The sequence below is a fragment of the Loxodonta africana genome, chromosome 18 (genome assembly GCF_030014295.1).
Source record: "Loxodonta africana isolate mLoxAfr1 chromosome 18, mLoxAfr1.hap2, whole genome shotgun sequence".
Lineage (NCBI taxonomy): Eukaryota > Metazoa > Chordata > Mammalia > Proboscidea > Elephantidae > Loxodonta > Loxodonta africana.
The window spans coordinates 39,992,512-40,008,324 of NC_087359.1; the positions used below are offsets into that span (position 1 = coordinate 39,992,512).

The 15,813-nt window shown below is 48.0% G+C and overlaps 1 protein-coding gene across 9 annotated transcripts; it reads left to right on the top strand.

Moving 5' to 3' along the window:
• The first annotated feature begins 1,821 nt into the window (after nt 1-1,821).
• On the top strand, nt 1,822-15,491 carry RSAD1 (radical S-adenosyl methionine domain containing 1). Of its 9 annotated transcripts, none has more exons than XM_003414634.4 (10): nt 1,822-2,628; nt 3,004-3,137; nt 3,256-3,460; nt 5,846-6,211; nt 6,394-6,457; nt 6,898-7,045; nt 7,276-7,330; nt 8,016-8,119; nt 8,293-10,820; nt 11,854-15,355. In XM_003414634.4, the coding sequence occupies exons 1-9, from the start codon at nt 2,197-2,199 to the stop codon at nt 8,408-8,410; spliced, it is 1,626 nt and encodes a 541-aa protein (XP_003414682.2). In that variant the 5' UTR covers nt 1,822-2,196; the 3' UTR covers nt 8,411-10,820; nt 11,854-15,355. The 9 variants fall into 9 exon arrangements, with proteins under 9 accessions (XP_003414682.2, XP_064127295.1, XP_064127294.1 ...); XM_064271225.1 differs by having other exon boundaries at nt 8,016-10,820; nt 11,854-12,062; nt 12,625-15,354; XM_064271224.1 differs by having other exon boundaries at nt 8,016-10,820; nt 11,854-12,062; nt 12,636-15,353.
• The last annotated feature ends 322 nt before the right edge of the window (nt 15,492-15,813 follow it).

Genomic DNA, 15,813 nt, shown 5'->3' on the forward strand with positions numbered 1-15,813 from the left:
CCCTGGTGGCCCAACAGTTAAGCAATTGGCTGCTAACCAAAAGGTTGACAGTTCAAGCCCACCCAGCAGCTCCATGGCAGAAAGACCTGGTTATCTGTTCCCATAAAGATTACAGCCTAGAAAACTATATGGGGCAGTTCTCCATATGGGGTTGCTATGAGTTGGAATTGACTCGATGGCACCTAACCACAATTTATTCCTTGACAATGATGGTACTAATCACTTTGATGTACACTGCCTCAATTTGGTCCCTGGATGGTGCAAATGGTTTTCACTTGACTATTACCAAAAAGTTGGTGGTTCAAACCTACCCAGCAGTGCCACGGAAGAAAGGCCTGGTGATCTGCTTCCGTAAAGATTACAGTTAAGAAAACCCTATGGTGCAGGTCTACTCTGTAACACATGGGGTTGCCATGAGTTGAAACTGACTTGATGGCACAGGTTATCTACTCAGTTTAATCCTCACTTCATCCCTTTGGAAGTCCCTGGGTGGTACAAACGGTTAATGCCCTCAGCTGGTAACAAAAAGCTTGGAGGGGGTTGGAGCCCACCCAGAGGCACCCTGGAAGGAAGGCTCGATGATCTACTTCCAAAATACCAGCCACTGAGAACCGTATGGGACACAGTTCTACTCTGACACACACGGGATCGTCATGAATTAGAATTGACTCAACAGCAGCTGGTTCTGGCATCCCTTTGAGATGCCAACCCAATTTTGTAAAAGGGTATACACATTTAATTATTTTTCATATTGTTGACAGATTAGTCAGGCAAGAATTTTTTTTTTTTTTTATTAAAGTACTTTAGATGAAGGTTTACAGAACAAACTAGTTTCCCATCAAACAGTATACATATTGTTTTGTGACACTGGTTACCAACCCCACGACATGTCAACACTCTCCCTTCTCGACCCTGGGTTCCCTATTAGCTTTCCTGTCCCCTCCTGCTTTCTAGTCCTTGCCCCTGGGCTGGTGTGCCCCTTTAGTCTTGTTTTGTTTTATGGGCCTGTCTAATCTTTGGCCGAAGAGTGAGCCTCAGGAGTGACTTCATTACTGAGCTAAGAGGGTGTCCGGGGGCCATACTCTCGGGGTTTCTCCAGTCTCTGTCAGGCCAGGAGGTGTGCTCTTTTTTTGTGAGTTAGAATTTTGTTGTACATTTTTTTTCTAGCTTTGAGGCAAGAAGAATTTTTTAAATATATAACAGCTTTACTGAGATATAATCCACATACCATATGATTTACCCATTTAAAGTGTACAATTCCGTGGTGTTAGTAGAGTCACAGATACGTGCAATCATAACCACATCCATTTTAGAATATTTTCAGTACCTTAAAAAGAAGCCCTGCACCTGGGGCTTCCCTGGTGGACAGGGCCAGGTAAAGCAGGCTATAGCTTGACCCCAGAAATCAAAACAGCTGGGTTCCAAAAGACACACAGGCTCCCAGTTCACAGAGATGGAAAACTTCCTCCTGCCTGAAACCCTTACCTCCCAGTGTGCCTGCCCCCAGCAGCAGCAGCAGGCGGTCTCCTCTTTATTTTCACAAAGAAATGATGTGTGTTCAGGGTACTCCAGGTGCCAGGCACTATGCTATCGGCTTCCATGTACATTTTTCTCTGGAAATCGTCCCAAAAACTCTATAAAGTAGGTATTGGCTCCACTTCACAAATGAGGAAACTGAAACTCAAGGAGGCTTAGTAACTCGCCCAAGGTCACAGGGCTGGGATTAGAACCCAGCTGTCTGACTCCAAATACCATGATCTTTTTCACTTCATCAGACAGTTCTTCAGCGGTCTGCCTTCTCAGCCCTTCAGCTGCATCTTGTCTCTCCCACATACACCATCTCCAACTCCCCTCCCAGCAGGTACAGCCCCAGGTGCCCGGGTTAGCCTTACCCAGGAGATGACAGCCTACCCAGTTCCCCCTGGGATTTTCTGCTCCTGCAAGATGCAGCCCAAGTGTCCTCTCCACGCCCATTGACTCCCAGGCTCTTGTAACAGATGGTACTCACAGCGCTTAGCACGCTGGCCTGGTATCCAGCAGGTGTCGAATTAGTATTTGTTGCCTGTTGAGGATTCTTGGTTCTCCTCTCTGCTGTCAGGCTGCGACCCGGTTTTATTCACCTACATGTTTCCAGCACCCAGCTCTGAGCCAGGAGCTTAAAAAAGTGAAGAAATTGCTAGAACGGAGAGTTCCTGGATGGGTCACGGAACTCACAGAGTGCTAAAAGGCACGGACGGAGTCTGCCCCACGCCTGCCCCGGAAGAGGACCGACAGGAGGTTGCGGTGAGGACGCCGGTGTCCAGCAGGTGGCGTCGCAGACCCGAGGCCCCGGGCTCTCCAGGCACCTCCTCGAGCAAGGGGCGGTGCCCCCGCGTCACGCAGCCTTTCCTCCTTCCTCTTTCCGCCCTTGTGGCTCACTTGGCCCGCCTCGCGGAACTCTTTGTATCTTGGGCGCGACTCGGGCTTGGGTTCCTGCTCGCCGCACCGAGCGCCATGACGCTCCCCCGGTTCCGGCCCCGCGGCTGGGTGGCAGCGACCAAAGCTGCCCAGAGGCGCCACCAAGCGGAGGCCGCGGGAGGACCCCGGGGTCCTGCGCCCCGGAGCCAGCGCGCGGCGCTGTACGTCCACGTGAGTGTGGGGGGCGGAGCTCGCGGGACACGTGCATGGCGATCCAGAGCCCAGGTGGCAGCCTATGACCCTGTGAACTCACGTGTCGTCTTTTCCTGCCCCCAGATGAGGTCAGGGATGGAACCCCTCGGTGTCCTGGCAGGGAGGTGACTTGGTTTGGAGACCTGAAGTTCATTTCCCTTCTGAGCCTGTTTTTTCATAATGACGTGGGTGTAATAATCCTAGTCCGACCTGCCTTGTGGAGTTGTTCAGCTCAGATGTCTCAGCCACTGTTGAGGAACCTGACATGGGGACGGGCATGTGTGCGACTGAACCCTGGAAATCACCAGGGCAGCCCGGGGCCAGCCCTAACCTCGTGCATACACTGCCTCCTAGTGGCCGTACTGCGAGAAGCGCTGCAGTTACTGCAACTTCAACAAGTACATCCCCCGCGGCGTGGACGAGGCGGCGGTCAGGAGCTGTCTGGTAACTGAGGCTCAGACGCTGCTGCGGCTCAGCGGGGTGCGGCGGTGGGTACTGGGGGCTGTATGTGGGGTCTTGGGAATTATTTGGGGGGGCTGGATAGCACGGGTGCAGGGATCCGCAAGGGCTCCCCCAGGTCTCATCTTTTCTGTTGTCTCCTCTCAGGGTAGAGTCTGTGTTCTTTGGTGGGGGTACCCCCAGCCTGGCCAGTCCCCACACTGTGGCTGCTGTCCTGGAGGCAGTGGCTCAGGCAACTCACCTGCCCACAGATGCAGAGGTCACATTGGAGGCCAACCCCACTTCTTCCCCAGGCACCAGGTTGGCAGCATTTGGGACAGCAGGGGTCAACAGGCTGTCTATTGGCCTCCAGGTAACCATCTCACCCGCCTCCTCTTAGTGCACCCAGACCTTCAGTGCTGTCTCTCTTCTGGTCACACTCATTCACTGGGGAAACAATTACTGAGTTCCTTCTGGGTGCCAGGGTACCGTCACAGTAGGCAATGATAAGTGTATGGTGACACTTTTGTAAATGCTTAATTATCTGCTGCTGTGCTAAACCATCAGCCTCTTTGTTCATCACTGTATTCCAAACTTCTACCATAGTGCTTGGCACATAGTAAAAAAAAAAAACAGTTGCCGTTGAGTCTACTCAACAGACTCATCCAAGTCTTCATGGCTACCCATGTGGCACATAGTATGAGTCCTCAAAAAAAGTTTGTAACTTGAATGAGTGAAAACACAAGGGGAAGACAGACACATAGTCAAATCATTGCAGCATGGTAAGTGCTGCCTATAAAGGGTCTCTACAGAGGACTTTCAGAGTACAGACTGAAGGGCAGCTCAGCTTGGAGAAATCAGGGAAGCCTTTCTGGAGGAAGTGATGTTTGAATGAGGAGGAGGGAGGGTGTGGGAGAACAGCATTCCAGGAAAAGACATAGGATATGAAAGAGCCTTGCAAGTTTTGGGGGAGCTGTGAGTAATTTCCTGTTAGAGAGGCTGGAGAGAGAGCTACAAGGCAGGGCCATAAAGCCTTCAGCCCCATACTAAGGAATCTGGGTTTCCTCCTAACAGCAACAGGACAGCTATTGAAGGTTTTTAAGTCGGGGGAAACACAATTCTATCAGGTTGACCCCTAGTATTTCCATGCCAAGCATTGTCCTCCTTTCTAGTACTCCTACCACTTAGGCTCATGGGCTTTGTCCTGATGTGATATACCAGAAGAGATGTATGATTTCTGAGCTATTCTTGCCAAAAATGCATGTCTTGAATCTAATTGCCAGGAGACATCAGGAAAACCTAAATTAAGGGGCATTTTAAAAAAGTAATTGGCCGGTACTGTCCAAACATGTCAGTGTTCTAAAAGACAAAGGCAGGCAGAGAATCTAGCCTAGATTAAAGAAGACTAAAGAGACAGTGACAGCTGAATGCACTGAGTAACCCTCGGCTGGATCCTGGATTGGGGTGGGAGGAGGAAATTACTACAGTAGACACCAGGACAGTTGGTGAAATGTGAATATGACTCTGTATTAGGTAATGGTATTGTATCAATGTTACATTTCCTGAATTCTATAATTGGGTTGTGATTGCATAAGAGAATGTTTTTATTCTTAGAAAATGCACACTTAAGTATGTAGGGATAAAGGGGTACAGGATCTGTGTAGTCCCAATACCGTAGCCACTAATTAAATTTTATGACTATTTAAATTTGTTAATTAAATTTATTTATTTAGGTTTTACATAAACGGCATCAGCAGCTGCACTTTTTGTGTGCATGTGTGTGTAAAAATATATATATCTCACAACATTTGCCAAGTCAGCTTTTTTCAGGTGTAAAGCTTAGTGACATCAGTTCCATTAATCAGCTGTGTTATCTGTTACCCTTAATCAGTGGCAGATTTCCCATCACCTAAGCAGAAATTCACTGCTTCCTAAACAATGGCTTAAATTTGCTAATTAAACTTAAATAACCATATTTCGAGTGCTCACCAGCATATGGGTAGCGGCTGCTGTGTTGGATGGTGCAGGTATGAAGCATTCCCATCATCACAGGAAGTTCTTTTGGACTAGGGCTGCCCAGTAACTTACTCTCAGATGATTCGGCGTAATGACAATAATATATGTGTATTTTTAGAGAGAAACAAAGCGTGTTGCAAAATGCCGTTTATTGGTGAATCCAGGTGAAGGTATTTATAATGCTTTTTCTCGACTTCTCTGTAGGTTTGAAATATTTCAAAATAAAAGAAGACTGTTGGCTTCAGAGTCCCAAAAACCAAACCAAACCTGTTGCCATCGAGTCAATTCTGACTCATAGCAACCCTATAGAACAGAGTAGAACTACCCTGTAGAGTTTCCAAGGAGCGCCTGGCGGATTCGAACCGTAGCAGCTGTAGCACTTAACCACTACGCCACCAGGGTTTCTGCCTTTAGAGTAAGACAGTGCTAAATTCCAGGCCTGACTTTGCAATTGTATAGCCTTGAGTTCCTTAACATCTTTGAATCTCAGTCTTCTCATCTGTAGAATGGAACTGATACCAGAGGATTATAAGGATTAAATTAGACACTGCATAGAACTACTTGGTACATGGGGACCCTATGTGAAAGGTAGACCTCCATCCTGGTTTGACCAGCCTGTCTGCTTGCCTTCCAGCTCTCTGCTGTGCCCCCGTTGCCCCCAATTCTGTGTCTACAGTAAGACTGTGATGTTCCTGTCCCGCTCTGGGCTGGCCTGCGTGCTTACACCCAACCCTCTCCCCAGTCCCTCGATGATGCTGAGCTCCGGCTGCTGGGGCGGACACACTCGGCCAGCGATGCTCTGCGGACACTGGCGGAGGCCCGGCACCTCTTCCCTGGACGCGTCTCTGTGGACCTGATGCTAGGACTGCCAGCACAGCAGGTGGGGCCGTGGCTGGGACAGCTGCAGGAGCTGCTGCGCCACTGTGATGACCACATCTCCCTATATCAGCTGTCCCTGGAGCGGGGCACTGCGCTCTTTGCCCAGGTCCATCAGGGGGCCCTGCCTGCCCCTGACCCCGAGCTTGCTGCTGAGATGTACCAGAAGGGACGGGCAGTCCTTCAGGAGGCTGGCTTCCGCCAGTATGAGGTCTCCAACTTTGCCCGGAAAGTGCGTCCTGGGGCTGAGGGCTGAAGGTGGGGAATGGGCAGGCTGAGGTGTGACCAGGGAATTGTGGCCCTTGGGGAGAGGGGTCTCTGCTGGGTCCTCTGAGGGCCTGAGATGGTGGGACAGTCTAACCAGGGCCTCTTACTCTCTTCACTCTGCACTGACTGTTCCCTCCGTCCCCACAGGGGGCGCTCAGTACCCACAATTGGAACTACTGGCAGTGTGGTCAGTACCTTGGCGTTGGGCCTGGTGAGTCCCCTGTGACAAGATGGGACTATAGAAGGGATGACTCAGGAGAGGCATGTCATGGGGCGTGCTGCTTGCTGGCTGTGTGACCTCAGGCCACTTACCTAACTTCCCCAAGCCTCTATTTCCTCGTACTGTCAAGTGGGGCAAGAAATAATACCTACCTCGGAGAATGTATTTTAAAATGCTTAATAGAGTGCCTGGCACTGTGGTTCTCAGTCTTTGGCATGCATCAGAATCACCTGGAGGGTTTGTTAAAACCCAGATGACTGGGCCCCACCCTAGAATTTCAGATCCGTCTGTTTTGGGGTGAGGCCTGAGAATTTCCGTTTTTAACATGGTAGATGCCATTGGCCCAGGGACCACACTTTGAGAAGTACTGTTTTAACATCTAGTAAGCACACAGAGTTGGCTGCAGTTAATGTGATGATGGTTGTTGTTAGGGGCCCACGGGCGATTTCTGCCCCAGGGGACCAGAGGCCATACTCGGGAGGCTCGGATCCAGACCCTGGAGCCAGACAACTGGATGAAGGAGGTGAAGCTGTTTGGACATGGCACCCGGAAGCGAGTGCCCCTGGGCGAGCTGGAGCTGTGAGCATCTGAGGGCACAGACGGTGGTGTTTTCCTGGGGTCCCCCACACCTACACCCCCAGGGTCACCCCATTTGTACATCCATCCTTGTTTCCCAACTTATGGCCCCCCCTCCACCGCCCCATACCACATGCCCCTAGAAGCTGCCCATACACGCGTCATAGTGCAGGGCTGGAAGAGTGGGAGAGACACAAGGCCTCCTCTCTAAGATTCCTTGATTTTCCTTACAGGCTGGAGGAAGTTTTGGCCATGGGGCTACGCACAGACCTGGGAATCACTCACCAGGTAAAGGCACCAAGACTTCGGCACACTGCTCCTTCCTCCTGAGCCTTGCGGAGTCTCTGTCTCTTACCCTCCCCGCCTCAACGTACACACAACTCCTAGTTCTCTGGGTTTGGCAGTTGGAGGTGGGGCCTGGGTCCAGCCAGGCCTGATGGGCAGAAGCATTGGGCAGTGTTGTACAGTGGTGAGCACCCTGGACTAGGACTGCAGCAAGCCAGATTCTAATCCCTGTTCTATTGCACCTTTGGGCACAGATCTTCTCACCTCTCAGAACCTCAATTTTCTCAGCTGTGTGAGGGTAGAGATTAGGTAATGGGTTTCCAACTGTTTTAAAGCAACGCCGAAGCCTCAGATAGAAAGCACAGTAGGTACTGGCCGGTAAAATATAGAGCTGCTCTGGTTGAAGCTGGGCCAGAAAGCCGTGGCTGGAGCTGGCCAGACCCTGACAGGCAGGGGAGAGTGGCAGAAGAGAGGAGACGTGGCTTGGCTGGGAGCTGGGCTTTGGCCTGGACATGGAATGGGGGTGATGTTGCCACCTTCCTGCTGGCTCATTGATCTGGGCCTGCCAAGCAGTGCATGAGTCTGCTGAGCTGCCCATGCTGGGCTGGATTCTCCCTTACCTCCCACCATACCCCCCGAGTAGCCCGGCCTCAGGTCCCTACACCTCTGACCCTCCTGGTCTCCCCAGCACTGGGAGGAGTTTGAGCCCCAGCTGACCCTGTGGGACGTGTTTGGGACAAGCAAGGAGGTGAAGGAGCTGCTGGAGCAGGGCTTATTGCTGCTGGATCACAGGTGTGTGGGGGGCGGTCTCGGGGAGCCGGAACTACACATCTACAGACCTAGGGGAAGTGAGGACGGACTGGTGAGGAGGGGCCTGTGGATGCTGGGGACTTGGCACTGGTGGAGGGTGGGGATTGAAAGTGGTAAGATGAGGCAGTCATACTCAGGCCTCTTGGTTTTTTCAGGGGTCTTCGGTGCTCCTGGGAGGGCCTGGCTGTGCTGGATTCTCTGTTGCTGACCCTCCTGCCTCAACTCCAAGAGGCCTGGCAGCAGAGAACCCGTGCCCTTGTGCCAGGAGGATGACCCCCTGTTCCTGTACCCCAGCATGGTGCCGGGTGGGCTTTGGGGGCTTGGCAGCACTGCAGACATCTCTCCACCACTGGCAGGTGCCACCTCTGCCCTTTGTGGTCATTGCCTGATCCTGGCATCCCCAGGGGAATGGGCCCCAATGAGGTGGACAGGAGCACATTTCTGATTTGAGAACTGGAATCCCACCCAGCATCTCAGTACCCACAGCCCAGTGTGTGTTCTGTGACTGGGAGCTGCTTGGCCCCTGCATCAGCTTCTGCTTGCCTTTTTGTTCTGAAATGATGGACAGCGTTTGGAAGTCTCCCTACAAGGAATCACCTCCCCAAGAGAAGTGTTCCCCACTCTGGAGTGAGGTCCTGAGGCAGTTGCAGGAATCAGGAAAACCAAATCCCCTCTAGGTGTTTTGAGCAGGAAGGGATTTAAGCTAGGAATGAGGTATTTACAAAACCAGGGGAAGGACTAGGGAAGTGAAAGAGAAAGCCACTGCCCACCGTCAGGACACAGAACGTTGCAGGATTCTCAGCTGCCAGCAACACTCAAGCAGATGATTTACAAGAAAACACCTGGAAGATGCTGCAAAACCTCATGTTTGCTGGGAGTGCCTGTCATTGATGGACTCTAAAGCAAATGCTTGCTGGCAGGAGATTCTGGGGAATGTAGTTCTCTGGCTTCCAGCCCCTGCGGTACAGGAGAGAGCATAGAAGAGTCTGCTGGTGGCACCAACTGTAATCCAGTACCGCAGCCTGCTGCACTCCAAGAACCGTGAGCAAGATCAGAGCAAGCCTCACCCCTTCTCTTCTGGCAGCCAGGATATGTTTGTGGTGGCAGGAGCCACACACACCCTCCTGAGTGCCTGCTGTCCTACCCGCCTCTGCCACCCCCGAGCCTGTCCACTGAGAGTGAAGGGAAAGGGGAAGGGGAGAAGAATTCAGGTTTGTAATCCTCCTCTGTCCTTTTACTTGCAGAAATGGTTATGAGTGTTATTTAAATAGCCTAATAAATCCATCTGGAGCCTGCCTTGCCTGTGGTCTGTCTTTGATCTGGGCTTCTTTGTGGAGTGTGAGGTCCTGATTTGGGGGGCTAGAGGCTTAGTCTAAGGCTCAGATACTTCCCTGTAGATTTTATTTTGAAAGATCTCAAACCTACGGAAAAGCTGAAAAAATAATTCAACGTAAATCACAGATCCTTCATCTACAGGGTATCCATAACGTCCAGAAATGGGCCAGTATTCACAACGTCATCAAGGACATTTTCAGTCTATAAAGAAATAAAATATTCGTGTTTCCGGACTTTGTGATCGTCCTATAGATTGATCAGTTGTTAATGTTTTGCCACATTTACTTTATGTTCGTATCTCTTATTCGTCTAGTGCTGCTATTACAAAAATACCACAAGTGGATGGCTTTAACAAATTTATTTTCCTCACAGTTTAGGAGGCTTAAAGTCTGAATTCAGAGTGCCCACTCAAGGGGAAGGCTTTCTCTCTCTGTGGGCTCTGGGAAAATGTCCTTATCTCTTCAGCTTGTTTCCTTCTTCTGTAGAGATCTCCATGTGGCTTGGCATCAACCTTCCCCCATCTCTGCTTCTAGCTTGCATTTAATCACTTTTATGCCTCAGAAGAGACTGACTCAAAATATACCCTATACTAATCCTGCTTCATTAACATTACAAGGAACCCATTCTTAAATGGGATTTTAACCAGGGGCATAGAGGTTAGTATTTACAACACCTATTTTGGGGGGACATAGTTAAATTAAAAAAAAAAAAAACAACCTGTTGCCATTGAGTCGATTCTGTCTCATAGCCATGCTATTGCACGGAGTAGAACTTCCCCACAGGGTTTCCAAGGAGCTGCTGGTGGATTCAAGCTGCCAGCCTTTTGGTTGGCAGCTGTAGCTCTTAACCAGTGTGCCACCAGGTCTCTACAATTCAATCCATAACAGTATATTTTCTGCTGAACCATTTGGCAGAAACAGGTAGACATTAAACAGCCCCAGCAATCTACTCTCTGTCTCTGCATTTTCCTGTTCTATTTTGATAAGTGGGATCATACCATACTTGTCCTTTTGTGTCTGGCGTATTTTACTTAGCATAATGTTTTCAGGGTTTATCCATGTTGCAAGGGCTGAGGCTCTTAACCTGGAAATCGTAGGCTGTGTGTATGTGTGTGTGTGTGTCTTGCAAGCGAGGTATTTTCCTGCGCACAGGCTCCATAACCTTCATACCTTATCAGAAGGTACAATGCTGCCCAAATCAATGTGGTACTGCTGCAAATCAAGGCATATTAAGCTCAGCCTCTAGCTGGGTGACTAATGATGGGTCCCCCTCCCCAGGTTAGCATGTCCATTTCCCGTGTGCCTAGTGGGTGTGGATATCAGTCCTTTTTTGACCCTGTGGTAACATGGTAAGTGTTCTTCCTTTCCTTTATTCATGAAATATTTAACAAGCACTAAAGGTGTGCCAAGTACTGCACAGGGCATGCAGAGAGGAACCAGACCTGTCCCAGCCCTCCAGGAACTCACTGCCAGGTTGATAGATGGATAAAGAGAAATCTCAGGGTTGTCAGTAAACGTGTGGGTGGAATTGGGGGAGCCTGGAGTGCATTTGGTTTTGAGGGGCTTCGGAGCAGGAAAAGGGGGACACAATTTTCTTACTATTTTCTCTGCTCCTGGTGTCCTTGAGATCCTGGGCCTGGGGCAGCCTGCAGGGTGACCTGTGCTGTCCTGGGGGAGCCTTGCCCTGAGCCTTCCCCTGATCTTGATATTCCAGAAGTGAGCACAGGGCCAGAGCAGGTGTGCCATCAGAAAACCCTGGGCCCACTCGGGTTTCTCCCAGCTGCCAGGGCTCGTGCCACTTGAGCTGTCTGGGCCCTCCTTGCTGGTACTTCATGAGGCGTCTGTAGCGGAGCTAGGTGGGACCCAGGGCCAGTGGAGGTGGCACTGATTACTTTGGGTGACTCAGACTGGGCCCACCCTCACCAGGTGAATCAGAATCTCCAGGAGGTGGTATCCAGGAATCTAGTTTTTAAATGCCTCCTAAATTGCTCTAAAGATCAGTCCAGTTTGGGGAGCCCTGATTGCTGTCATCCTACTTGATGCCAGCCTTCCCTCCTGAAGCTGGGGTCAGGAGGAACAAGGGGGACATGGCTGCTTCCAGACATGACTAAGCGAGAGTAGGTTCCTGCCCTCTGTACCCTGGGCCTTCCATGGCTCATCCATCAAAGGGATTCTCTCCGTCTGTACCTGGACTCTGCTTGTCATCTTTTCACTTGCCCCCACCCCATCACCTGCACACGAACACAAATAAAAGGGGTGAACAGCTTACTTTGATGAAATTCCTTTTTGATGAAGCCGAGGGTTTAATTTTTGATCATTATAAACTCTGTGTTGAATGTTTTATGGAAATATGTTTATGCGTTGGTTTGCTCTTTCCCTTAGGTTTAGGATAAATTCCAAGAAGAGGAATTGCTGACTCCAAGGATATACCTATCCTTTGGCTACAGAATGCCAAACTGCCCTCCAGGAAGCCTGCTCAGCCCACACTCCTGCCAGCTTGCTAGTGCTCATTTTTCTACAGCCTCATCAATACCAAATACGATCAACTTTTCCAAATGTCTCCAATTTGAATGGAAGGCATTCTTTTAAATGTATGTATAATTTATTTTTGTTGTTGAGAATATACACAGCTGAACATACACCAACAATTTCTACACCTACAATTGAGTAACATTGGTTATATTCTTTTGAGTCATGCAGCCATTCTCACGCTCCTTTTCTGAGTTGTTCCTTTCGCATTAACAGAAACTCACTACCCCCTAAGTTTCCTGTCTAGTCTTTCAAGTTGCTGTTGTCAGTTTGATCCCATATAGGTAGATCTTAAAGGAGCACAATGCTCAAGGCAGACATTCCTTACTAGTTAAACTAAACTATTGTTTGGTTTTAAGAAGACTTCAGGGGATAATTTTGGTTTAAGGTTTAAAGATTACCTCAGGGCAATAGTTTTGGGTGCTCATCCAGCCTCAATGGCTCCAGAAAGTCTGGATTCCATGAAAATTTGAAATTCTGTTCTGCATTTTCCACCAATGAAGGGCATTCTTAACCCTAGCGTTAGGGGACTCTGGAGGCTGAAGACACCTAATTAATTAGCACTCCACCAGGTATCAGGCCACTCCTGGTCACCTCCCCACCACGTCACTCACTTCCTCTAAGTTGTTTTTCAGACCCTCGAGAGAGCACTGGAAGAGTCCAGATCTAACCAGCTCAGAGTAGCCTGACACGCGCAGAGCAGACCACGATGACTGACAAACGACCCTGTCCTGCCACACCTGCTCAGTGACACAAAAGAACTTATGTCAAGGAACCAAAAGACTCATGCCAAGGAACCAAAATCACCAGAATTGCATCATCAACAATAGTCGAGCCCATTTCAAAAGCGCTTGGTCTGTCAGCCACTTCCGGGTTGAGTCTTAGCCCAGCCTCGTAATAAATAATCAGTAGAAACTATGAATAGGTAAAACCTCTGATCCTGCCTACAGTTTCCCTCCACCCCTAAATGAATATTCCTCACGCAGATCAGGGAACTCAACCTGAGGTTGATACCTCTTAGTTCCCACTGGCTAGTCTGTGAAATAAACTCTTTCTTCCTCTCAAAACCAGCATGTGAGAGTTTGGCTTCTTGCACGCTGGGCACCGACCCTTTGGTGCGGTTTCACTGGCTTTATTATCAGCTAAAATGTTAGGTGATTGTTGTCCAGAAGGTGTGGCCAAGCTGGAGTCGGTTCTGACTCATAGTAACCCCATGTACAACAGAACAAAACACTGCCATGTCTTGGCCATCCTTGTGATCGTTACTATGCTTAAGCCCATTGTTGCAGCCACTGTGTCAATCCATCTCCTTGAGGGTCTTCCTCTTTTTCGCTGACCCTCTACCAAGCACGATGTCCTTCTCCAGGGACTGGTCCCTCCTGATAACATGTCCAAAGTACTTGATACAAAGTCTCACCATCCTTGCCTCTAAGGAGCATTCTGACTGTACTTCCAAGACAGCTAAAATACAGCCTCCGTAATAAAGTCTCCACAAGTGGGAGCTGACTAACAACAACTTTAAACAATTATTTTGGTCCATTGGATCACTCCTAGTCCCAGGGCAAAGGACATGCAAGCTCTGGAACTTCCTAGGTGGAGGCCTCTGCTGGGCATTTGAGATCACCTCTGAATTTCTCTTACCCAGACCCCCCTTCTGAGAGAGTCCCAGCTCTTCCATCTTCCTCACCTTGCTTCCCCTTCTCTTCCCAAGGTGATTTAAAAAAAAGAATTTTTTTTTTTTTATTATATAAGGAGCTTTATAGAAACATTAAACAATTCTAAATGAAAGAAAAACCACCCACCATCAGTGGCCCCAACAAATTAAGCCATTTTTGTCTGTGTTCCTTTCCAGTTCTCATCCAAACACAGGTAATATTTTTGCCCAATTGTAGTCTGACACAGATCTAATTTTGCATTCTGCTGCTGTTGCTTCCCCTCCTATCAGAAGTGTTTTTTATGTTGGTACACGGTCATCATCTTTCTCATTGTAATTGCTGCACAATATTCCAATGAGTGAATAATTTAATAATCATTACCTTAATGGAAGTCACTTAAGTGGTCACTCGTTTCCCCCCATTACAAATAGTGCTGCAGTGCTTGTTTTTAGGGCTCGAGCTTTTTTCTTCATTTGAATTATTTCTTCAGGCCAATTCCCAAGAGTGAGACAGCTGGGTCAAAGAGGATGAATGCTTTAATAGTTCTTGGTGTGAATTATTACATTGTTTTCCAATGTTCTTTTTTCTTTTTCTGCTCAAAAATAAATAATAATCCATGCCCTTTTTTTCAACTGCACAGAAGAAAGCAACGTTTTTACTACCCAGAAATCATCGCTACTAAAGTTTGGACAACCATCCCTGCAGATATCTCTTGGCGCATAAATATACATACGGATACAGAAATAAAAATAATTTTTCACAAAAGGGATCATACTCATGGGCTGGTTTTGCAATATGTTTTTTTTTTTTTACTCAACAGCATGTCCTGGTTTTCCTAGTTGGTTCTGCCGCCACCAGTACCTTTGTGATAGCATAATGTAGTACAGTCATAGCTGTAAGCCAGGCACCCCGCCAAGCATTGTATCTGCATTAGCTCATTTAATCACCACAACAACACAATGACATAAGTTCTATTATTATCATGCCCATTTTACAGTTGAAACAAATTCATTGACTTGCCCAAGGTCATATAACTAGGGAATGATGGGGCTGGCACTGGAGTGCCAAAACAAATGCTTATACAAGTAATACATGGATATATTTTTCTTATTAAAAACCATACATACCATAGCATAGAAAGTAAAGTGTGAAAACCTTCATGCTTCCACAGAGGTTTCGTGTGTATCCGTTAAGTTTAGGTTCAGCTGCGTATAACAGAAAATCAAAATAACGTTGGCTTAAACAAGATAAGGATCTATTTTTCTTTCACATAAAAGAGATCTGGACATAGCACTCCAGGGCTACCATGGTGGGCCCATGGTCATAAAGGACCCATGCTTCTAACGTTATTCTCTGCCACCCTTGGTTCATGGCTTCCATTCTTAAGGTTGCCGCAAGGTCTAGTAAGGTCCCTGGAGTTCCAGCCATCATATCTGCGTTTCAGGCAACAAGAAGGAGAAAGGCAGGGGTGCAGGGGCAACAGTGCTTTTTCCAGCTGAATCATCCTCCACTAAAGAGCGTTCCCTCAAGTCCTCCAACCCATGACATCAGCTTACTTCTAATTGGCCACTGTTATCCACAAGGGAGGCTCATAAATGTAGTTTTTAAACTGAGTACATTGCTGCTCCCCCCATAATATAAAGGCTTAATTAATTTTAAAAAAGGGAGGGAGGGGAGAATGGCTATTAAGAGGCAACCAGGCAGCACTGCCACCACGTGTATTTTTCCCAGTGCTTTTTTGTAAATGTAAATACACATATATGTGCATATATAAATATATATTTAAAATATATAAATGTGTAAATGGTACTTTGTTTTAATTTACATTTTAAAGTTTACTAACCAAGTTAAACATTCTTCATTAGCTACTTGTTCACAAATTACTGTGTTGTGTGCACATTTAAGCTCTTTGCTTAGTCAGCCAACTAGAGTCTTGATGATTTCCTGATCGAGTTGAATGCTTAAAGAGACAGATAGCTAATACAAAGATATCAGCCTTTAGTCATACTTTCTGCAAATGTTGCTTCCACTACAGTATCCTTTTTATGTTTCCTGGATTTTTACTTTTTTGGAAGTGAGTTCTCAAGAAATTTCAAATTTTTATATAGTTGACTATCTATTGTTTTGTGACTTTTTAAAAAATCCGTTTTGAGCTTAG